We start from the raw sequence: 25,000 nt of genomic DNA, 5'->3' as shown, positions 1-25,000 counted from the left end.
GGGGCGGGGCAGGGCAGGACAGGGGCATTGGGGCGGGGCAGGGGACATCGGGGCGGGCGCTGACTTACCCCCACAGTCCTGGCTGCTGCACTGACGGGTCTCAGCGTGTGCCCCCCTACACTCTGTCCAGCCGTGAACCGAAACCCTACACCTCCTCTGCCTGTGCTGCACCCCTCCCCCACAGCTGACTGAACACCGCGACCATGACGACCAGTCCCACCACTGACCCTCCACTGAGGGGGGGGGGGGGGGGGCGGGGGACGGGGGGAGACAGAGAGAGGCAGGTAAAGGACAGAGAGAGAGAGAGGGGGAGAAAGAGGGAGAGAGAGAGAGACACGTAAAGGAAAGAGAGAGAGAGAGAGAGGAGATGGGGAGGGAGAGAGAGAGACGGAGAGGCAGGTAAAGGAGAGAGAGAGAGAGACAGAGATAGAGGGGCACATAAAGGAGAGAGGGAGAGAGAGAGAGAATGATAAGAGAGAAAGAATCACACACACTCATTATTGTAATGTATGGTTCCCAGGAAGCCCAGCCATGAGGCTGAGAGTGACGGCTTTAGCAGATTTACCTGCTGGAATACAGGTTAGATTTACCTGCTGGAATACAGGTTAGATTTACCTTCTGGAATACAGGTTAGATTTACCTGCTGGAATACAGGTTAGATTTACCTGCTGGAACACAGGTTAGATTTACCTGCTGGAATACAGGTTAGATTTACCTGCTGGAATACAGGTTAGATTTACCTGCTGGAACACAGGTTAGATTTACCTTCTGGAATACAGGTTAGATTTACCTTCTGGAATACAGGTTAGATTTAACTGCAAGGTTTACCTGTACTGTACCTTAGATGTACCTGTACTGACCCATGGCAATGTTATTGGAGGAGGGGTAAATAGGGGCAGTACTAACCTGGGCACACAGCGACGTAATTGGAGGAGAAGGATTTGGGGGCGGTACTGACTTGGGCACATAGCGATGTGATTGGAGGAGAGGGAGGATGGGGCGGGACTGACCTGGGCACACAGAAATGTGATTGGAAGAGAGAGAGGTGAGGGCGGGACTGACCTGGGCACATGGTGATGTTATGGGAGGAGAGGGCAGGACTGACCTGGGTACATGGCAATGTGATTGGAGGAGAGGGAGGTGAGGGCGGGACTGACCTGGGCACACAGCGATGTGATTGGAAGAGGGAGAGTTGGGGGCAGGACTGACCTGGGCACACAGCGATGTGATTGGAAGAGGGAGAGTTGGGGGCGGGACTGACCTGGGCACACGGCGATGTGACTGGAAGAGGGAGAGGTGGGGGTGGGACTGACCTGGGCACACGGCGATGTGACTGGAAGAGGGAGAGTTGGGGGCGGGACTGACCTGGGCACACGGCGATGTGACTGGAAGAGGGAGAGGTGGGGGCGGGACTGACCTGGGCACACGGCGATGTTGCAGAGTTTGGACTGCAGCTCTGGGCCTCCGCAGGTCTTCCCCCCGTGCTGAGGGGCCACGCAGCTCCGGGTCCGGGTTCGAGAGCCACGCCCACACGTGACTGAACACAGGCTCCACGGAGACCACTCCTCCCACAGCCCATGCACTGCAACGACATCACAGCACGGGCAGCCAATGAGGGGAGGGCGTGACATCAGAGCACAGGCAGCCAATAAGGGCAGGGCATAACATCACAGCACCGGCAGCCAATGAGGAGGCGTGAGATCACAGCACCAGCAGCCAATGAGGGGAGAGTGTGACATCACAGCACCAGCAGCCAATGAGGGGAGAATGTGACATCACAGCAAAGGCAGCCAATGAGGGGAGTAAATATGAGTCTGAAAGCCCTGCCTGACGACAGAAACATGCTGGAAGTGAAGACACTGCCTGCAGTTTTGTCAGTCTTCAGGCTTCCTTATGAGAACCTGAGAGTCTCAGTGTGTCTCCTCCATTCAGATAAAAACCTGAGTCTCAGTGTGTCTCCTCCATTCAGATAAAAACCTGAGAGTCTCAGTGTGTCTCCTCCATTCAGATAAAAACCTGAGTCTCAGTGTGTCTCCTCCATTCAGATAAAAACCTGAGTCTCAGTGTGTTTCCTCCATTCAGATAAAAACCTGAGAGTCTCAGTGTGTCTCCTCCATTCAGATAAAAACCTGAGAGTCTCAGTGTGTCTCCTCCACTCAGATAAAAACCTGAGTCTCAGTGTGTCTCCTCCATTCAGATAAAAACCTGAGAGTCTCAGTGTGTTTCCTCCATTCAGATAAAAACCTGAGAGTCTCAGTGTGTCTCCTCCACTCAGATAAAAACCTGAGAGTCTCAGTGTGTCTCCTCCATTCAGATAAAAACACAGAGCCAGCCATGCAGACCCAATTAGCCCAGCCCCCCAAGGCTGCCCCAGAACCGACAGCATCCTGATCCATACTTATGAGCCCCCGGCTGATCCCCCCCCCCCACTCAGCACTATGGCAACCCGAGAGAGGGGAGGGGCTTGTGTTCACAAGAATAACAAATACAATGATTCTACAGGCACACAGCCTGCCCAGTGCTGTTCTCTTTTTAATGCATCCTCCCATTTTCACCCAATAATACTGAGCGAAAGATAGAGAGAGAGAGAGAGCGCGAGAGAGAGGCAAAGGAGTGAGAGAGCGAGGGAACTACTCCAGCCTAAGTTAAAAGTCCAATGTGGGCCTAAAAAAGAACCAGAGGAGCTGTTTAAAACATGAGCAAACCCAATTCAGTTACATGTCTGTGTCTTGCTCTCTGGCAGACTAATTGAGTAAATAAACAGAAATAAAAACAGGCTCTTTATACCACTGATGACTCATACAGAAGCATTTGAGCTGTCTGCTGTGGCCATGAACCCATCAACACCTACATCTCCCAAAGCAAAAGCTCTGTATTACCCACTCACTCTACAGCACTGTGCTGTAAACACACTGTACCCACTCACTCTACAGCACTGTGCTGTAAACACACTCTACAGCACTGTGCTGTAAACACACTGTACCCACACACTCTACAGCACTGTGCTGTAAACACACTCTACAGCACTGTGCTGTAAACACACTGTACCCATCCACTCTACAGCACTGTGCTGTAAACACACTCTACAGCACTGTGCTGTAAACACACTGTACCCACACACTCTACAGCACTGTGCTGAAAACACACTCTACAGCACTGTGCTGTAAACACACTGTACCCATCCACTCTACAGCACTGTGCTGTAAACACACTCTACAGCACTGTGCTGTAAACACACTGTACCCACACACTCTACAGCACTGTGCTGAAAACACACTCTACAGTACTGTGCTGTAAACACAGTGAACCCACTCACTCTACAGCACTGTGCTGTAAACACACTGTACCCACACACTCTACAGCACTGTGCTGTAAACACACTCTACAGCACTGTGCTGTAAACACACTGTACCCATCCACTCTACAGCACTGTGCTGTAAACACACTCTACAGCACTGTGCTGTAAACACACTCTACAGCACTGTGCTGTAAACACACTGTACCCACACACTCTACAGCACTGTGCTGAAAACACACTCTACAGTACTGTGCTGTAAACACAGTGAACCCACTCACTCTACAGCACTGTGCTGTAAACACACTGTACCCATCCACTCTACAGCACTGTGCTGTGAACACACTGTAGGCGCAGTGATTCACCAGTGCTGTACCTGTATGTACTCCAGTCTCCCATCTGGACAGGTGACGGTGTTGTGGTGACGGTGTTGTACAGGTGTGAGACTGACCTGGGCAGGTGACGGTGTTGTACAGGTGTGAGACTCACTGGGGCAGGTGATGGTGTTGTGGTGATGCTGTTGTACAGGTGTGAGACTCACCTGGGCAGGTGATGGTGTTGTACAGGTGTGAGACTCACCTGGACAGGTGACGGTGTTGTACAGGTGTGAGACTCACCTGGACAGGTGACGGTGTTGTGGTGATGGTGTTGTACAGGTGTGAGACTCACCTGGGCAGGTGACGGTGTTGTACAGGTGTGAGACTCACCTGGGCAGGTAACGGTGTTGTACAGGTCTGAGACTCACCTGGGCAGGTGACGGTGTTGTACAGGTGTGAGACTCACCTGGGCAGGTGACGGTGTTGTACAGGTGTGAGACTCACCTGGGCAGGTGATGGTGTTGAACAGGTGTGAGACTCACCTGGGCAGGTGATGGTGTTGTACAGGTGTGAGACCCACCTGGGCAGGTGATGGTGTTGTACAGGTGTGAGACTCACCTGGGCAGGTGACGGTGTTGTACAGGTGTGAGACTCACCTGGGCAGGGGATGGTGTTGTACAGGTGTGAGACTCACCTGGGCAGGTGACGGTGTTGTACAGGTGTGAGACTCACCTGCGCAGGTGATGGTGTTGTACAGGTGTGAGACTCACCTGGGCAGGTGACGGTGTTGTACAGGTGTAAGACTCACCTGGGCAGGTGACGGTGTTGTTACAGACACGGGACTCCCTCAGCGGGCCACTGCAGAGGGTTCCGTAGGGGGAGGCGACACAGGAGCGCGTGCGGACCTGCAAGCCCTGCCCACAGGTCAGAGAACACATGCTCCACTGCGACCACTCCTCCGCTGCTGGGTCACCTGGGGGATAAGGGCAGGACCGGGCCAGGACCGGGGCAGGACCGGGACAGGACCGAGCCAGAACATCAGATACCAGCAGGGGGAGAGAGAGGGACAGAGGGAAAAAACGAACAGTGTGAAAAGGGTGGAGAGCAGAATAAAGAAAGACAGGAGCAGGAGAAAAAGAGAGAGAAGGTGTAACATAAGGGATGGAGAAGCGGAGCATTAGCATGCAGAGGAGACTTTACTTGGTAATAAAGTGTGTGAAACTGATGACACAGATCTGACAGCAGCCAGAGTCACAGAATGACTCTGCCCTGGGACCTCAGGCAGAGAGACACCTCAGCTGTGAGATGCATTCAACTAAAAACATTTCTCCCACTCTCTTCCTCCCTCTGTGTTCCCATTCCCCCCCCACCCCTCCATCTGCACATCTCTCTCTCTCTGCTTTACCCCTCCCCCACGCTCTGCAATAACACAACACCTGAGCAATCTGCCAGCACTCCTCTCGCTCTACTGCTGCCCCCTGGTGGACAGTGAGGTGCATGACCATTGTCCACCAGCCTCTCTTCCTGGGGAAGGCAGTGGTCTCTCTATGTGGAGCCGACATCCTTGTTTATTCCCAGACAATTACTTTAAAACATTGATAAATAAGGATAATTACGGCAGGCGGGTCCTTTGTTGTTGGCGCTAAAGCATTTTAACGCTCTGTATTCATCGCCAGGCCGGTGGACATGATGTAAAAATGTTTTATTCTTCTCTGCACACGGGACCGCTGCGTACCACAGCACAGGAAATAAATCTCACAGGCCGGCACGCGAGTGTAACACAGCGCTGCTGCATAATGGCACAGGGATCTGCAGCAGCCTCCACAACGCACACTGTGATCTGAGTGTGCTGTGAGGATCCAGAACCTCACACTGTGATCTGAGTGTGGGGTACAGAGAGGATCCAGAACCACACACTGTGATCTGAGTGTGGGGTACAGAGAGGATCCAGAACCTCACACTGTAATCTGAGTGTGGGGTACAGAGAGAATCCAGAACCTCACACTGTAATCTGAGTGTGGGGTGCAGAGAGGATCCAGAACCACACACTGTAATCTGAGTGTGGGGTACAGAGAGGATCCAGAACCTCACACTGTGATCTGAGTGTGGGGTACAGAGAGGGTGCAGAACCACACACTGTAATCTGAGTGTGGGGTACAGACAGGATGCAGAACCACACACTGTAATCTGAGTGTGGGGGTACAGAGAGGATCCAGAACCTCACACTGTAATCTGAGTGTGGGGTACAGAGAGGATCCACAATGCACACTGGGAGTGTGGGGTACAGAGAGGATCCAGAACCTCACACTGTAATCTGAGTGTGGGGTGCAGAGAGGATCCAGAACCTCACACTGTAATCTGAGCGTGGGGTACAGAGAGGATCCAGAACCTCACACTGTAATCTGAGTGTGGGGTACAGACAGGGTGCAGAACCACACACTGTAATCTGAGTGTGGGGGTACAGAGAGGATCCAGAACCTCACACTGTAATCTGAGTGTGGGGTACAGAGAGGATCCACAATGCACACTGGGAGTGTGGGGTACAGAGAGGATCCAGAACCTCACACTGTAATCTGAGTGTGGGGTGCAGAGAGGATCCAGAACCTCACACTGTAATCTGAACGTGGGGTACAGAGAGGATCCAGAACCTCACACTGTAATCTGAGCATGGGGTACAGAGAGGATCCAGAACCTCACACTGTAATCTGAGTGTGGGGTACAGAGAGGATCCAGAACCTCACACTGTAATCTGAGTGTGGGGTACTGAGAGGATCCAGAACCTCACACTGTGATCTGAGTGTGGGGTACAGACAGGATGCAGAACCTCACACTGTAATCTGAGTGTGGGGTACAGACAGCGTCCAGAACGCACACTGTAATCTGAGTGTGGCATACAGAGAGGATCCAGAACCTCACACTGTAATCTGAGTGTGGGGTACTGAGAGAATCCAGAACCTCACACTGTAATCTGAGTGTGGGGTACTGAGAGGATCCAGAACCTCACACTGTAATCTGAGTGTGGGGTACAGACAGGATGCAGAACCTCACACTGTAATCTGAGTGTGGGGTACAGACAGCGTCCAGAACGCACACTGTAATCTGAGTGTGGGGTACAGAGAGGATCCAGAACCTCACACTGTAATCTGAGTGTGGGGTACTGAGAGGATCCAGAACCTCACACTGTGATCTGAGTGTGGGGTACAGACAGGGTGCAGAACCTCACACTGTAATCTGAGTGTGGGGTACAGAGAGGATCCAGAACCTCACACTGTAATCTGAGTGTGGGGTACTGAGAGGATCCAGAACCTCACACTGTAATCTGAGTGTGGGGTACAGAGAGGATCCAGAACGCACGGGATCAGAATCTCACCTGTCTGGGCCTGGTAAAGTCCCGGCAGGTCGACAGATCGAGGTCGCTGCGTCTTCACTCTCAGATCGTCCTCTTCAGAGTCTGTCAGGGTGCAGAAAGAGAAGCTTTAGCACCTGCCCTGCACCGCACACACCTGCACCACACAACATGCACCACACACACCTGTACTGCACACACCTGTAGAACACACACCTGCACCGCACACACCTGCAGAACACACACCTGCACCGCACACACCTGTACTGCACACACCTGCAGAACACACACCTGCACTGCACACACCTGCAGAACACACACCTGCACTGCACACACCTGTACTGCACACACCTGCACAGCACACACCTACAGAACACACACCTGCACCGCACACACCTGCAGAACAAACACCTGCACCGCACACACCTGCAGAACAAACACCTGCACCGCACACACCTGCAGAACACACACCTGCACCGCACACACCTGCAGAACACACACCTGCACCGCACACACCTGCAGAACACACACCTGCACCGCACACAACTGCACAAGCTTTCTGTCTCGGCAGAACACGCAGATGAAAGTGTGTCCATCTATACCAGCCATGAGACCACAGCAACTAAACTGCAGAACGTAGCTTCAACAGCAGAGCCTGAACACACCTCCACCAACAGAGTCTGAACACAGCTCCACCAGCAGATCCTGAACACAGCTAAACCTGCAGAACCTGAACACAACTCTACCTGCAGAACCTGAACACAGCTCCACCAGCAAGCCTGAACACAGCTCCAAAAGCAGAACCTGAACACAGCTCCAAAAGCAGAGTCTGAACACAGCTCTACCTGCAGACCCTGAACACAGTTCTACCTGCAGAGTCTGAACACAGCTCTACCTGCAGACCCTGAACACAGCTCTACCTGCAGAACCTGAACACAGCTCCACCAGCAAGCCTGAACACAGCTCCACTAGCAGGGTCTGAACACAGCCCTACCTGCAGACCCTGAACACAGCTCTACCTGCAGAACCTGAACACAGCTCCACCAGCAAGCCTGAACACAGCTCCACTAGCAGAGCCTGAACACAGCTCTACCTCTACAGCAGCTCCCCTTTCCTCATCTTGCATTGTCCTGCAACTAATAGAATGAAACATCACTACCTTTGAGCACAAATCTTATCTCCTCCTTTTTCCTTCATTCACAGTATCAGATAATCTCTGAGCCCTGCTCGTGTCATATCACCGCTGTGCCGAAGGCACTCAGTTCTTCTTCTCATTTTATCCAGCTGACGCTCAAACGTAGGCGCTTATCACCATGGGCCTGGCTGACACTGCGGGCCTGTCTCACACTGCGGGCCTGTCTCACACTGCGGGTCTGCCTGACACTGCAGGTCTGTCTCAACCTGCAGGCCTGGCTGACACTGCAGGCCCGGATGTCCCCCCTGCACCTGAGGCTCTCTCTGGGGCAGACAGAACCCCTGTTTCCCCTGGGAAAGGGGTCCCCACAGACCAGTGCTTCAGTCAGGGGAGTAACTGCTCGTTTAAAGGACAGGGGCTGTGAGGTGACAGAGCTGCAGTTCCCTCCTTCTCCACAATGCCCTGATGGCGCTGTTGAGCCCTGGCTGTGAGACAGCGAGTGGGCGGTCCTTGGTGCACTGAGAAACAAAACTAACAACAACAACATTCTTTCATTTCTCTTAAAATGCCACCCTAAAGATCTCATTCCACACAAAACTCAGAGGGAGGAAGAGAGGGGTGCAACTTCCTCTCCAAACTGGGTCTGGGGCAGCAAAGAAAGAAACCGCCTTTTCAAATTCCTTTTTTTCAATCCCCCAAAATCCAAAAGATTCATGATGTCAAAACTCTGTCTTCAGCTACTTATTTACTATCAGACTTGCTAAACAAGTTCTCAAATATATTCATATCCAAGACCTTTCAGTGAGCTTCACTATTAGTTTTAAGAATGTCTCTATTTTAGGGTTTCTAAGTTACAGTTGAGGTCGAAAGTTTCCATACACCTGCAAAGCAAATTTACTTCATGGCAGTTTTGAGGTTCCAATTATTTCTACAAGTCTTATTTTTCTTTGATGGAATGATTGGATCTTATACTTGTTTGTCACAAAAAAACATTCATGAAATTTGGTTTTGTAATATATTTATTGTGAGTTCTCTGAAAACAAAAATATACAAACAGGTTCAGAAATAAACATACAGCAACTTAAATTATCTATTTTGATGATGTAGAAAGTTGTGACAATCAAATTTCCTTTGTGGCATGGCCCCTTAACTCCTTGTGAGTGATCATGATTGACTACAGCTGATGACTTCTCTGAGGCAATTTAAAAAGGGCTCGTTAGTCACAACCAGCCTGCACTACAATGGGAAGGTCAAAAGAGCTCAGCATGGATCTGAAAAAGCATATCATTGACTTGAACAAGTCAGGAAAGTCACTTGGAGCCATTGCAAAGCTGTTACAGGTACCAAGATCTACTGTGCAAACCATTATTTCTAAGTTTAAAGTGCATGGAGTGGTTGTGTCACTGCCACGAACAGGAAGAAAACGCAAGCTCTCCCCTGCTGCTGAGAGAAAATTGGTCAGGCTGGTCAAGATGCAACCAAGAATCACCAAGAAGCAGATCTGCAATGAATTGCATGCTGATGGAATACAGATATCAAAGTCCACAGTCAAACGTGTTTTACATCGCCATGGTCTGAGAGGCTGCTGTGCAAGAAGGAAGCCCTTGCTCCAGAACCGGCACCTTAAGGCTCGACTCAAGTTTACAAATGACCACATGGACAAAAATACAACCTTCTGGGGGAAGGTCCTGTGGTCAGATGAGACAAAAATTGAGTTATTTGGCCACAATGACCAGAGATATGTTTGGAGGGAACAAGGTGAGGCCTTCAACCCCAAGAACACCATCCCTACCGCCAAGCACAGGGGTGGTAGTATTATGCTCTGGGGATGTTTTGCTGCCAGTGGAACTGGTGCATTACAAAAAATAGACGGAATCATGAAAAAGGAGGATTACCTCAAAATCCTTGAGGACAACCTGAAACCATCTGCTAGAAAATTGGGTCTTGGACGCAGCTGGGTCTTCCAACAAGACAATGACCCCAAACACACCTCAAAAGTGGTGAAGGAATGGCTAAACCAGATCTAGAATTAAGGTTTTAGAATGGCCTTCACAGAGTCCCGACCTCAACCCCATCGAGAACATGTGGACACTGCTGAAGAGACAAGTCCGTATCAGGAAGCCAACAAATTTAGTCGAACTGTACCAATTTTGTCAAGAGGAGTGGTCCAAGATTCAACCACAAGCTTGCCAGAAACTTGTGGATGGCTACCAAAAGCGTCTACTTGAGGTTAAGATGGCTAAAGGTCATGCGACCAAATATTATAAGCGCTGTATGTTTAGTTCTGAACCTGTTTGTATATTTTTGTTTCAGAAAACTCACAATAAATATATTACAAAACCAAATTTCATGAATGTTTTTTTTGTGACAAACAAGTTTAAGCTCCAATCATTCCATCACAGAAAAATAAGACTTGTAGAAATAATTGGAACCTCAAAACTGCCATGAAGTAAATTTGCTTTGCAGGTGTATGGAAACTTTCGACCTCAACTGTAGGTACCAGTTTAATATGTCTCTCTTTCAGGATGTCTACGTTAGGTACCAGTTTAATATGTCTCTCTTTCAGGGTTTCTACGTTAGGTACCAGTTTAATATGTCTCTCTTTCAGGATGTCTAATTTAGGCACCAGTTTAATATGTCTCTCTTTCAGGGTGTCTAAGTTAGGTACCAGTTTAATATGTCTCTCTTTCAGGATGTCTAATTTAGGTACCAGTTTAATATGCAGTTTCACTGACACCAGACTAGGCCCCAGGAGAGGCACTTCCCTTGTGGCTGTATTTTGTCAGAATCGGTGTAGCAGAAGCTCAGGATGTGTAAGATTCTCTGAAAGTGTCTCTGCGGAAGGAGCAGTTAGGAGTTGAGAGTCCAGGAGAACAGTAAAGACACGCTGTTCAGAAGAGCAGTTAGGGAGGAGAACAGTAAGGACACGCTGTTCAGAAGAGCAGTTAGGGAGGAGAAGAGTAAAGACACACTGTTCAGGAGAGCAGTTAGGGAGGAGAACAGTAAAGACACGCTGTTCAGGAGAGCAGTTAGGGAGGAGAACAGTAAAGACACGCTGTTCAGGAGAGCAGTTAGGGAGGAGAAGAGTAAAGACATGCTGTTCAGAAGAGCAGTTAGGGAGGAGAAGAGTAAAGACACACTGTTCAGAAGAGCAGTTAGGGAGGAGAAGAGTAAAGACATGCTGTTCAGGAGAGCAGTTAGAGAGGAGAACAGTAAAGACACGCTGTTCAGAAGAGCAGTTAGGGAGGAGAAGAGTAAAGACACACGTTCAGAAGAGCAGTTAGGGAGGAGAACAGTAAAGACACACTGTTCAGGAGAACAGTTAGGGAGGAGAAGAGTAAAGACACACTGTTCAGAAGAGCAGTTAGGGAGGAGAAGAGTAAAGACACACTGTTCAGGAGAACAGTTAGGGAGGAGAAGAGTAAAGACACGCTGTTCAGAAGAGCAGTTAGGGAGGAGAAGAGTAAAGACACACTGTTCAGGAGAGCAGTTAGGGAGGAGAAGAGTAAGGACACGCTGTTCAGGAGAACAGTTAGGGAGGAGAAGAGTAAAGACAAGCTGTTCAGAAGAGCAGTTAGGGAGGAGAAGAGTAAAGACACACTGTTCAGGAGAGCAGTTAGGGAGGAGAAGAGTAAAGACACGCTGTTCAGGAGAGCAGTTAGGCAGGAGAAGAGTAAAGACACACTGTTCAGGAGAGCAGTTAGGGAGGAGAAGAGTAAGGACACGCTGTTCAGGAGAGCAGTTAGGGAGGAGAAGAGTAAAGACACGCTGTTAAGGAGAGCAGTTAGGGAGGAGAAGAGTAAAGACACGCTGTTCAGAAGAGCAGTTAAGGAGGAGAAGAGTAAGGACACGCTGTTCAGGAGAGCAGTTAGGGAGGAGAAGAGTAAAGACACGCTGTTCAGGAGAGCAGTTAGGGAGGAGAAGAGTAAAGACACGCTGTTCAGAAGAGCAGTTAAGGAGGAGAACAGTAAAGACACGCTGCCTGTCTGGTCGCAGGTCCTCACAGACCCTCCTGAACGCCCGAATCTGCTCGCGCTCGTAAATCTCTCCTCACACTGCGGCACGTCTGACCTCCACTCAATGTTCCGAGCGGGATTTCGCTGATGAGATTAGATCTGCAGCAAAGTTACACACGTCCCAGCTGTGCAGAGACAGAGCTGTGAGCTTCGCCAAAGCAAATTCCTCACACCTCCTGTCTCTAACAATGCGTGAGGAAGGAGCAAACGAACAAATGGATTAATCAATTCAGGGAGAGCATGCCCGTAAATCAAAACAAGCTGGCTTAGAGAGCCCAGCCAGGCCTAACCTACATTACAGAGAGCAGTTAGAACCGGATCAGTCTACATTACAGAGAGAAGTTAGAACCGGATCAGCCTGGGTCAGTCTACATTACAGAGAGCAGTTAGAACTGGATCAGTCTGGATCAGTCTACATTACAGAAAGCAGTTAGAACCGGATCAGCCTGGATCGGTCTGCATTACAGAGAGCAGTTAGAACTGGATCAGTCTGGATCAGTCTACATTACAGAGAGCAGTTAGAACCGGATCAGTCTGGATCGGTCTGCATTACAGAGAGCAGTTAGAACTGGATCAGTCTGGATCAGTCTACATTACAGAGAGCAGTTAGAACCGGATCAGCCTGGGTCAGTCTACATTACAGAGAGCAGTTAGAACTGGATCAGTCTACATTACAGAGAGCAGTTAGAACCGGATCAGTCTGGATCAGTCTGCATTACAGAGAGCAGTTAGAACTGGATCAGTCTGGATCAGTCTACATTACAGAGAGCAGTTAGAACTGGATCAGTCTGGATCGGTCTGCATTACAGAGAGCAGTTAGAACCGATTCAGCCTGGGTCAGTCTACATTACAGAGAGCAGTTAGAGCCGGATCAGTCTGGATCATCTACATTACAGAGAGCAGTTAGAACTGGATCAGTCTGGATCAGTCTACATTACAGAGAGCAGTTAGAACCGGATCAGTCTGGATCAGTCTACATTACAGAGAGCAGTTAGAACCGGATCAGTCTGGATCAGTCTACATTACAGAGAGAAGCTAGAACCAGATCAGTCTGGATCATCTACATTACAGAGAGCAGTTAGAACCGGATCAGTCTACATTACAGAGAGCAGTTAGAACCGGATCAGCCTGGGTCGGTCTACATTACAGAGAGCAGTTAGAACCGGATCAGTCTGGATCAGTCTACATTACAGAGAGCAGTTAGAACTGGATCAGTCTGGATCAGTCTACATTACAGAGAGAAGCTAGAACCAGATCAGTCTGGATCATCTACATTACAGAGAGCAGTTAGAACCGGATCAGTCTGGATCAGTCTACATTACAGAGAGCAGTTAGAACCGGATCAGCCTGGGTCGGTCTACATTACAGAGAGCAGTTAGAACCGGATCAGTCTGGATCAGTCTACATTACAGAGAGCAGTTAGAACCGGATCGGTGAAATGCAACCCACATTATCTTTCCTGCTGAAGAGTTCTGAGTCATAAACCATAAAACGCATCCCTGTCCTTTCTTCACTGTAGACCTGTTCTTTTCATTTCCTTCTCTTCTGTCACCTTTTATTTCATGCTGATTTGTTCCCCTCTTTATCGCCCACACTGATAGCCGATTGGGTGCCGGCCCAGGAGCAGCTCTTTTGATGATTGGCTGTAGGTTCAGAAGCAGCTCTCTTGCTGATTGGCTGCTCTCTCTCTCCTTCTCGCTCTCTGTTGCACACACACACACAGACACACAAACACAGTGGCACACTTTCTCTCTCTCTCTCTCTCTCACACACACACACACACTCACACTCTCTCTCACACACACTCTCTCTCTCTCTTCTTTACAGTTGGACCAGCACTGGTTTTACTGACATCATTATTCAGGAGATCCCAATCACCATAACATCTAACAACCTCCTCAAAATGCGTATTAAATTAAAATAAGTTAGCAACCTTTGGAGTAAATAAATAAATAAATCTAATTTAAGAGGGATTTTAAGAGAGAAGAATCAACTTGATAAAATGTATTAAAAAGACAAAAGTAAGTTTGAATCTTGTAAAATATGTGCCAATGTTACCAGGGTAGCCAAAAAGCACAATACCAAAAGCACGTGTTTTGAAATGTTCAAATAGAGCAGGGAATGACAGAGCAGGGAATGACAGAGCAGGGAATGATAGAGCAGGGAATGACAGAGCAGGGAATGACAGAGCAGGGAATGACAGAGCAGGGAATGATAGAGCAGGGAATGACAGAGCAGGGAATGACAGAGCAGGGAATGACAGAGCAGGGAATGATAGAGCAGGGAATGACAGAGCAGGGAATGATAGAGCAGGGAATGACAGAGCAGGGAATGACAGAGCAGGGAATGACAGAGCAGGGAATGATAGAGCAGGGAATGACAGAGCAGGGAATGACAGAGCAGGGAATGACAGAGAAGATGTTACATGTAGAAGCTCTGGGGGTTTTTGAGACCAGGCTTGATAAGGCGCTAGATACTATCTAGCTTGTGGGTAAAAGCTGAGCACAAGGCACACTTCAATGGCAGGAAAATGGTCAGCATTATTGGGCTGAATGTCCAATGTTCTCGTCGTTGTCATATTATAGCAGAACAGGGGTTTTAACCTTCAGATAATACAGGTATTACTGACATAAAGCATATCACCAGGGAAGGGGCATATCACATATGATATGGATGTAATATAATTACCTCTGAACAATGAAGTAAGAAAGAGATTGTGAAGAAGAGGGAAAGATGATGAAAACATCTAAGGAGGCCCTGTTAGTCATCAGGGTCTTAACAATGAAACCCCAGGAGCGCCAACAGAACACAGGGAACCTGTTTATCATATTTATAAACCCTCAACCAAGCATTCAATGCGCAGGGAATGGGTCGACCCAGAACAGCACAGACCGGTTAGTTCAGCGTGCGTCGCACAGACGACTCTGAAACGCATCCTTTCTGAGCCAAAAGCCAAGATTATGTTTATTAGAGGGGAAGTTTGAGCAGGTGTTCACAGCAAGCGGCTCAGGCGATGAGCGTGTTTTTACACATCAGACACTCAGGAGCACTCGCTGCTCGCAGTTTCACACGGACTACACCGGGCACCACGCTGCGATCAGGAGTCAGATGCCCTGAAAATACCCTCCCATTTGCCTCAGATTTCACCAGTTGCCATGGATACATTTGTAGGATACATAAAACTACTTTGCACCAGACAAAAAAATGGCAATTTCTCAACCCAAGAACTCACATTCAGTCAGTTCTGCTCTTGGGATTACAGGAAAAGCAAAAACACGTTTTACAGGCAGTGCCTGAGTATGAGAGACTATAATTAATGACTCAGACAATTTACTTCAGAGCTAAACTGCAGCAGAGGGGCGGGGCTTTGCAGCGAAGGGGCGGGGATCCAGAACTGAGGGGTGTGGCTACACTACAAAAGGGCACGTCAGTTTACTCCCTGGCATCAATCAGGTAGTCCCACGCAAAGAAACCCCAAACACACCCAAACCCTCGGATACACCAAGCGGTGGAAGTATCAGAGTGGTGAAGGAGCACGTGTAGTCTTACCCGCTGCTACTGGAGCGGGATTCATTCAACGTTATCCCGGTTATCTCACTCAAAAAGAACGTTTTAACCTTTCCTCTGTGCTACCAGTTCTACATTGGAAAATGCAAATGACCATTTAATGCAGCGTGGCGCTATACAGGGCGCTAACTACCTTGGTAGACATGGACGTGCCTGCGGCGTGTGTAGCCTCCATAGATACAATTATGTGTGGTGCTACGGCACTATTGTATAGGCCAGTGACCACGGGGTGCAGATAGCCTGAGTTCTGTGTTTATGTTAGGACACTGAAACTGCTCGGTGTGCAGTGGCAACAGTCAAAAAGGAATGCCAGGGCACTACTACTGAATGCAGTGTATTGTACAGCGTGTTCAATAATGGCAATATACAATGGTGCATAAGTGTGTGTGCAGTGATATGGCTATACGCAAATGACATGCAGGAGGTTGTACTGACGAGTTTCCCCGAACCACTGCACTTTTCCCCTTATATATCAAAAGAAATAACCCAAGTCATCAAATAAAGACACAATCCTAACAAAACAGTACATGAATGATCCTGTTTGCACTGCCTCTGTAAGCCTATCAGACAAGGTTAAACCGTACAGCTCAGACACTATCTTGTTCCCCATGACACCAGCTTTCCAAAAATACCTAACATGACCGCACTCCGTTATGGAGAACCGAAGGTTTACATAGTGCTAATCCAGTACGATGTTTTGCAACTGAGCACAGTCTCTTCACCACTCCCTTCTGACTCCACTGTCAGCGCAGTAAACAGTCTGTTTTCCTTTGGGGGTCTGATAAGTACAGTGCAGTTGGTGCTGATTTAGGACAGTGTTGGGGGTCTGATAAGGAGCACGCTTCTGTAAACCTCACTACACCACCTATTTCCCACACACTCCCAACACACACCTGAGAGCCAAACAGTGTGAACCTCGGTCCAGAGTGACGCGAGGGTGGCAGTGGTCAAGACCAGATCGCACGGTAACCTCACTACACCACCCATTTCCCACACACTCCCAACACACACCTGAGAGCCCAACGATGTGAACCTCGGTCCAGAGTGACGCGAGGGTGGCAGTGGTCAAGACCAGATCACACGGTTCGATACTCCTCAGAATGCGGAGGAGGGGAAAGAGGGCTCCAGCGCTCCACCCATCTCCACCACCTCCACTGTCTCTGCTAAACCTCCACCTTCATTTCCAGTTCACCCAGGGCTTCGAAACGCATTAGCGCTACCTCGCTAACACACGGCCGTCCACCAGCACACATCAGCAGTCCCATAATGCTTTGGGGAAGAGAGGGCTCTCTTCATCGTCGATCCTGTGCTACGTCCTCCGTGTGAAAGCCCACAGACTGACAGGAGCCTGACTCCAGCTCTCTATTAAACAGCCATGAACATGATGATGAGGGTGATAACGAGGACGATGATGACAAATCTCTTTTACACTGAGTGTTTTTTAATCTGTCTGGAATAAGTGTATGTATAGAAGAGTGGGCTGGCCCTCCTTGGCATTAGGTAGGCTGTGTCACTGGTATATTTTCATTTACAAGGCCATATTGAAATTGCTTCCATCTTACCTTTGCATGTACATTGTCCAGCAGACTAATGGAAAATACCGACTTCGCTCACAAAACAGTGTTTTATTGTCTGTGCCAAAGGTTCGTACTGAGGCTGGCAAAAAAGCATTCCAGTTCTCAGCTCCTTCTGCGTGGAATGAGCTCCAGAAAGAACTTAATTTACAGGAGCTTTTATCATTAAATTATTTTTAAAAAAGGCTTATGGTTATGGAGGAAAGTGAAACTTGTAATTGTTTTGACCCTTAGTTGCACAACAGATTGCTCATGTTAACCAGATTGTGAAACTTTGAACATTGCTGTTTGTCTGGTTTTATAGTATGTTAAATGTTGAAATTTTGTTGTGTCTGTAATCAACTGCTGCTTTCTTGGCCAGGTCTCTCTTGAAAAAGAGATTTCTAATCTCAATGAGACTAACCTGGTTAAATAAAGGTTAAATAAATAAATAAATAAATAAAATGTATATAAACATAAATTGGGTCATTTTTTAAGCACTGCCAACAACACCCAAACATAATGAGTAATGTACCATGTTAGTACAGTGCAGTTGGTGCTGATTTAGGACAGTGTTGTTGGTGCTGATGTAGGACAGTGTTGTTGGTGCTGATGTAGGACAGTGTTGTTGGTGCTGATTTAGGACAGTGTTGTTGGTGCTGATTTAGGACAGTGTTGTTGGTGCTGATGTAGGACAGTGTTGTTGGTGCTGATTTAGGACAGTGTTGTTGGTGCTGATTTAGGACAGTGTTGTTGGTGCTGATGTAGGACAGTGTTGTTGGTGCGGATGTAGGACAGTGTTATTGGTGCTGATGTAGGACAGTGTTGTTGGTGCTGATTTAGTACAGTGCAGTTGGTGCTGATTTAGGACAGTGTTGTTGGTGCTGATGTAGGACAGTGTTGTTGGTGCTGATGTAGGACAGTGTTGTTGGTGCTGATGTAGGACAGTGTTGTTGGTGCTGATTTAGGACAGTGTTGTTGGTGCGGATTTAGGACAGTGTTGTTGGTGCTGATGTAGGACAGTGTTGTTGGTGCTGATGTAGGACAGTGTTGTTGATGCTGATGTAGGACAGTGTTATTGGCGCTGATTTAGGACAGTGTTGTTGGTGCTGATGTAGGACAGTGTTGTTGGTGCTGATGTAGGACAGTGTTGTTGGTGCTGATGTAGGACAGTGTTGTTGGTGCTGATTTAGGACAGTGTTGTTGGTGCTGATTTAGGACAGTGTTGTTGGTGCTGCTGTAGGACAGTGTTGTTGGTGCTGGTGTAGGACAGTGTTGCGTTAGAACAGTTATGTGTCCGTGGTGGAAAAGCATGGCTACATGACCTGAAACACTGCTGTACATGCAGTGACCTCCTCTGATCAGCTTTTTTAGACTGGCCAGGTTGATGCTGAGTTATTTTTGGGAGTTTTGCTTTGGGGAGAGGAGCTCCAGCAGGAGAAGGGCTGCTGTTTGCAGAAAAGAGAAACACTGGGCTCCAGAGGAGAGAGAGAGAGAAACGCTGGGCTCCAGAGGAGAGAGAGAGAGAAACGCTGGGCTCCAGAGGAGAGAGAGAGAGAAACGCTGGGCTCCAGAGGAGAGAGAGAGAGAAAAGCTGGGCTCCAGAAGAGAGAGAGAAACGCTGGGCTCCAGAGGAGAGAGAGAGAAACGCTGGGCTCCAGAGGAGAGAGAGAGAAACGCTGGGCTCCAGAGGAGAGAGAGAGAAACGCAGGGCTCCAGAGGAGAGAGAGAGAAACGCTGGGCTCCAGAGGAGAGAGAGAGAAACGCTGGGCTCCAGAGGAGAGAGAGAGAGAAACGCTGGGCTCCAGAGGAGAGAGAGAGAAACGCTGGGCTCCAGAGGAGAGAGAGAAACGCTGGGCTCCAGAGGAGAGGGAGAGAGAAACGCTGGGCTCCAGAGGAGAGGGAGAGAGAAACGCTGGGCTCCAGAGGAGAGAGAGAGAGAAACGCTGGGCTCCAGAAGAGAGAGAGAGAGAAACGCTGGGCTCCAGAAGAGAGAGAGAGAGAAACGCTGGGCTCCAGAGGCGAGAGAGAAACGCTGGGCTCCACAGAAGAGACAGGTAAAGTAAAAATGTCCCTCTAAACCAGAAAAACAGTGATTGTGCTGTTTTGAGATTTCTGTTGGGGGCCGTAGAATGCAGCCGAAAAGCGGTCGAAATAAAGCATCTCCTTCATCATTCTGGCCGTTTCTTATGTTCCCATGGTGAGACTCAACTCCACAGTATTTTCAGCCAAGACAACGGGAGGAATTATTATGTTTGAGGTTTCATCAGTTGAGCACTACAACATTTGAAACAGGGGAAACCAAGCCAAATTCTTAATTAACAGTCACAGTAATTGTAAGTTTCCACACTAATCTGAAACTTATTGACTGATGTTGAATGTGCAGTTTAATTGTGTGTTGAGTGAAACTGAGCGGTTTTTATTCTGGGAGAAACAGCGGGCGAAGTGAAGTTTCCATGGAGACGGATTTGGTTCCATGTGCCCTGGGGGCTCCGCTGTGCCCTCCTGCCAGCACCCGAGAGGGGTTCAGGGTGTCCTAAAATCACACATCTGTGCCTGGGATGAGGCACTGGATTAACAGGATGAGGTACTGGATTAACAGGATGAGGTACTGGAATAACGGGATGAGGTACTGGAATAACGGGATGGGGTACCGGAATAACAGGATGGGGTACTGGAATAATGGGATGAGGTACTGGAATAACAGGATGAGGTACTGGAATAACGGGATGGGGTACTGGAATAACGGGATGGGGTACTGGAATAACAGGATGAGGTACTGGAATAACGGGATGAGGTACTGGAATAACAGGATGAGGTACTGGAATAACGGGATGGGGTACTGGAATAATGGGATGGGGTACTGGAATAACAGGATGAGGTACTGGAATAACGGGATGGGGTACCGGAATAACAGGATGAGGTACTGGAATAACAGGATGAGGTACTGGAATAATGGGATGAGGTACTGGAATAACAGGATGAGGTACTGGAATAATGGGATGGGGTACTGGAATAACGGGATGGGGTACTGGAATAACAGGATGGGGTACCGGAATAATGGGATGAGGTACTGGAATAACGGGATGATGTACCGGAATAACGGGATGAGGTACTGGAATAATGGGATGGGGTACTGGAATAATGGGATGGGGTACTGGAATAACGGGATGGGGTACTGGAATAACAGGATGGGGTACCGGAATAATGGGATGAGGTACTGGAATAATGGGATGAGGTACTGGAATAACAGGATGAGGTACTGGAATAATGGGATGGGGTACTGGAATAACGGGATGGGGTACTGGAATAACAGGATGGGGTACCGGAATAATGGGATGAGGTACTGGAATAATGGGATGAGGTACCGGAATAACGGGATGATGTACCGGAATAACAGGATGAGGTACTGGAATAACAGGATGGGGCACTGGAATAACGGGATGGGGCACTGGAATAACGGGATGGGGCACTGGAATAACGGGATGAGGTACCGGAATAACGGGATGGGGTACCGGAAATAATGGGATGGTTCACATCTAAACTCAAATCACATCTCAATCTCAACTCCAGAAAAACTTTTGTCACAACAGGATTTTGTTACTACAGGATTAGACTACTGTAATACCCTTTTGTCTGGATGTGCAAATTCATCCCTTAAAGGTCTCCAATTGATGCAAAATGCTGCTGCTCCTATTCTTACCAGAACAAGGAGATTTGACCACATTAGTCCGGTATTAGCTTCACTCCACTGGCTTATTATCTATCCAAATTCTGTATGGATAATAAGACCCATCTCCCTCCTTTTAAGGCTTTATATGCGCTATCCATCTTGTACCTGAATAATCTCTCCTTTCTTCCCATAATCCCTCATGAATGCCAGCTTCTTATTTCTCTCGTAGCTAAAAGTATCGCTGGTAGTAGAGCCTGGTCATATCCTGTTCCTGCTCTATGGAATGATTTTCCTGCTCACGTTCAGATTGCTGACACTCTGTGTTTAAATTTATGCTAAAGACTGTTTTTTAATCAGTTCTATAAGTGAAGGACAGGGTTGAGTGCCTGAAATAAGACAAAGAGTCTTTGGGTAGACTGAGCTGTCAGTGCGGTCACTGGATCATGCATGGAGTCTCTGTGTTAAGGTGGGTCAGTCAGCATGGTGTCTCTGTGTTAAGGTGAGTCAGTCAGCATGGTGTCTGTGTTAAGGTGGGTCAGTGAGCATGGAGTCTCTGTGTTAAGGTGGGTCAGTCAGCATGGAGTCTCTGTGTTAAGGTGGGTCAGTCAGCATGGTGTCTCTGTGTTAAGGTGGGTCAGTCAGCATGGTGTCTCTGTGTTAAGGTGGGTCAGTCAGCATGGTGTCTCTGTGTTAAGGTGGGTCAGTCATGCACGGAGTCTCTGTGTTAAGGTGGGTCAGTCATGCATGGTGTCTCTGTGTTAAGGTGGGTCAGTCAGCATGGAGTCTCTGTGTTAAGGTGGGTCAGTCAGCATGGTGTCTCTGTGTTAAGGTAGGTCAGTCAGCATGGTGTCTCTATGTTAAGGTGGGTCAGTCAGCATGGAGTCTCTGTGTTAAGGTGGGTCAGTCAGCATGGTGTCTCTGTGTTAAGGTGGGTCAGTCAGCATGGTGTCTCTGTGTTAAGGTGGGTCAGTCAGCATGGTGTCTCTGTGTTAAGGTGGGTCAGTCAGCATGGTGTTTCTGTGTTAAGGTGGGTCAGTCAGCATGGTGTCTCTGTGTTAAGGTGGGTCAGTCAGCATGGTGTTTCTGTGTTAAGGTGGGTCAGTCAGCATGGTGTCTCTGTGTTAAGGTGGGTCAGTCATGCATGGAGTCTCTGTGTTAAGGTGGGTCAGTCATGCATGGAGTCTCTGTGTTAAGGTGGGTCAGTCAGCATGGAGTCTCTGTGTTAAGGTGGGTCAGTCAGCATGGTGTTTCTGTGTTAAGGTGGGTCAGTCAGCATGGTGTCTCTGTGTTAAGGTGGGTCAGTCATGCATGGTGTCGCTGTGTTAAGGTGGGTCAGTCATGCATGGAGTCTCTGTGTTAAGGTGGGTCAGTCAGCATGGAGTCTCTGTGTTAAGGTGGATCAGTCAGCATGGTGTCTCTGTGTTAAGGTGGATCAGTCAGCATGGTGTCTCTGTGTTAAGGTGGGTCAGTCAGCATGGTGTCTCTGTGTTAAGGTGGGTCAGTCATGTTCTGGTTGTGACAGGCTCAGGACTGTCCTCATGACTGTTGGCCCTTTACCTTTGTTCCTCTAGCTGTGCAGCCACAGATTTATTCTGCCAGGGTTTTACTGCACACAGGCACCTCTATCTCTCCTGCTCGGCTCACAAGCACATCTAAACTGAGATAAGACTGGGTTTTATAGTTCTTTTTTAATGGGATGTTTCTTTTATACACATTGTTATAGTAGTTACCTCTAAACAAACAGAATTAAATTTAAGGCAAAATAATTGTAAAAAACCAGCACCAGAAATACAGAGAGAGAGCATAGTAGAACGCTGTGTTGGCTAAGGAAAACTGAACCACAACAGAGAAACTGGAACAATAATGCTTCCAGACAGAGCCAACATGGAGACGAGGACCCTGGAGAAACTGGCACAGCCAAGCTTCCAGACAGAGCCAACATGGAGGCAAGGACCGTGGAGAAACTGGCACAGCCAAGCTTCCAGACAGAGCCAACATGGAGGCAAGGACCGTAGAGAAACTGGCACAGCCAAGCTTCCAGACAGAGCCAACATGGAGGCAAGGACCGTAGAGAAACTGGCACAGCCAAGCTTCCAGACAGAGCCAACATGGAGGCAAGGACCGTAGAGAAACTGGCACAGCCATGCCCCCAGTCAGAGCCAACATGGAGCCAGGGGCACTGAGAAAATCTAGCACAGCCAAGCTCCCAGTCAGAGCCAACATGGAGACTAGGACCCTGGACCAGACTGATAAACTGCTGAAATATGCTACCTGCAGGTGGTAAAATGGACGCTACTGATTGATGGTGGTTTTCGGCTTCTTGCAGACAGTCTCACAGTCTGCTTATATAACAAAGCATCTGACATCCACTGTCCCAGGGCACCAGACAAGAAGGGTTGCTTAAGTTCTGCACGGGTCTGGTGTCATTGGACCCACCAGCACCACAAGTGATCCTGAGTCTGAGGCTGAGTTTGCTTCCGAGTTCAAACCAGGCTTGAAACTCAGAGGTTGCAGGCTCAAACCCTGTCGTCCCCATGAGAAAGGTATTTCACAGAAGCGGTATAATTATTATTGGTAAAAAAATACAAGCTGTGTAAGTCACTCTGGATAAGAGCATCTGCTAACGACCTGACTGTGCTCCACTGTAAGGCTCTGTGTTTGATTGGCTGCTTCAGGAGCCAATGAAAAGCTGGCAGGCAGATGGAATGAGACACACAGCTGCAGTGCCTGTGGGTACAGCAGTGATTCACAGGACTATGAGTCAGACGGAACGCGTGAGGGCGGGCGAGGGGGGGCCGGGGGGGAGACGGGATGCGTGAGGGGGGGCCGGGGGGGATGAGGGGGGCGAGGGGGGGCTCTGATTACTCATCAGCGATGTCCTGCTCAGGCGCTTCAGGTCCCAGCGTCTCCTGCTGCTCTGGGGATGCTCACAAAGGCCAAAAACCGAATAAACGTCAGCAGCGTTTTACAGCTTCTGCATGATCCCTGTTTCACACGGCCATCACACGCCTCCTGCATCACACGCCTCCTGCATCACACGCACGCCTCCTGCATCACACACACCTCCTGCATCACTCACACGCCTCCTGCATCACACGCCTCCTGCATCACACGCACGCCTCCTGCATCACACACGCCTCCTGCATCACACACGCCTCCTGCATCACACGCACGCCTCCTGCATCACACAAACCTCCTGCATCACTCACACGCCTCCTGCATCACACACACGCCTCCTGCATCACACACACGCCTCCTGCATCACACACACACCTCCTGCATCACACTCACACACCTCCTACATCACACACGCCTCCTGCATCACACACACGCCTCCTGCATCACACTCACACACCTCCTGCATCACACACGCCTCCTGCATCACACTCACACACCTCCTGCATCACACACGCCTCCTGCATCACACTCACACACCTCCTGCATCACACACGCCTCCTGTGCATCACACTCACACACCTCCTGCATCACACGCCTCCTGCATCACACACGCCTCCTGCATCACACTCACACACCTCCTGCATCACACGCCTCCTGCATCACACACGCCTCCTGCATCACACGCACACACCTCCTGCATCACACACGCCTCCTGCATCACACTCACACACCTCCTGCATCACACACACGCCTCCTGCATCACACACACACCTCCTGTGCATCACACACATACCTCCTGCATCACACACACACCTCCTGCATCACACACACACCTCCTGCATCACACACACACCTCCTGTGCATCACACACACCTCCTGTGCATCACACGCCTCCTGCATCACACACACACCCCCTCTCCTGTGCATCACACACATGCCTCCTGTGCATCACACACACGCCTCCTGTGCATCACACGCCTCCTGCATCACACACACGCTTCCTGCATCACACACACACCTCCTCTCCTGTGCATCACACACACACCTCCTGTGCATTACATACACACCTCCTGTGCATCACACACACACCTCCTGTGCATCACACACACACCTCCTGTGCATCACACACACGCCTCCTGTGCATCACACACACGCCTCCTGTGCATCACACACACACCTCCTGTGCATCACACACACACA

The 25,000-nt window shown here is 49.1% G+C and overlaps 1 protein-coding gene across 5 annotated transcripts in view; it reads right to left on the bottom strand.

Annotated features, from left to right (window-relative positions):
- LOC118232883 (adhesion G protein-coupled receptor B2-like) overlaps window positions 1-25,000 on the bottom strand; it is a 93,952-nt gene that overhangs the window by 41,929 nt on the left and 27,023 nt on the right. For 4 of the 5 annotated variants that reach the window (XM_035428106.1, XM_035428124.1, XM_035428134.1 and 1 more), the window contains exons 3-6: window positions 6,983-7,063; window positions 4,421-4,585; window positions 1,418-1,582; window positions 69-233 (exon numbers count right to left, since the gene is read on the bottom strand). In XM_035428106.1, coding sequence (XP_035283997.1) covers window positions 69-233; window positions 1,418-1,582; window positions 4,421-4,585; window positions 6,983-7,063 — 576 coding nt within the window. The remainder of the gene's footprint in view (window positions 1-68; window positions 234-1,417; window positions 1,583-4,420; window positions 4,586-6,982; window positions 7,064-25,000) is intronic. The other variant, XM_035428141.1, reaches the window with a different exon arrangement.

This window comes from Anguilla anguilla, chromosome 1 (assembly GCF_013347855.1).
Source record: "Anguilla anguilla isolate fAngAng1 chromosome 1, fAngAng1.pri, whole genome shotgun sequence".
NCBI classification, from domain to species: domain Eukaryota; kingdom Metazoa; phylum Chordata; class Actinopteri; order Anguilliformes; family Anguillidae; genus Anguilla; species Anguilla anguilla.
This window is presented reverse-complemented; position numbering and strand designations above follow the sequence as displayed.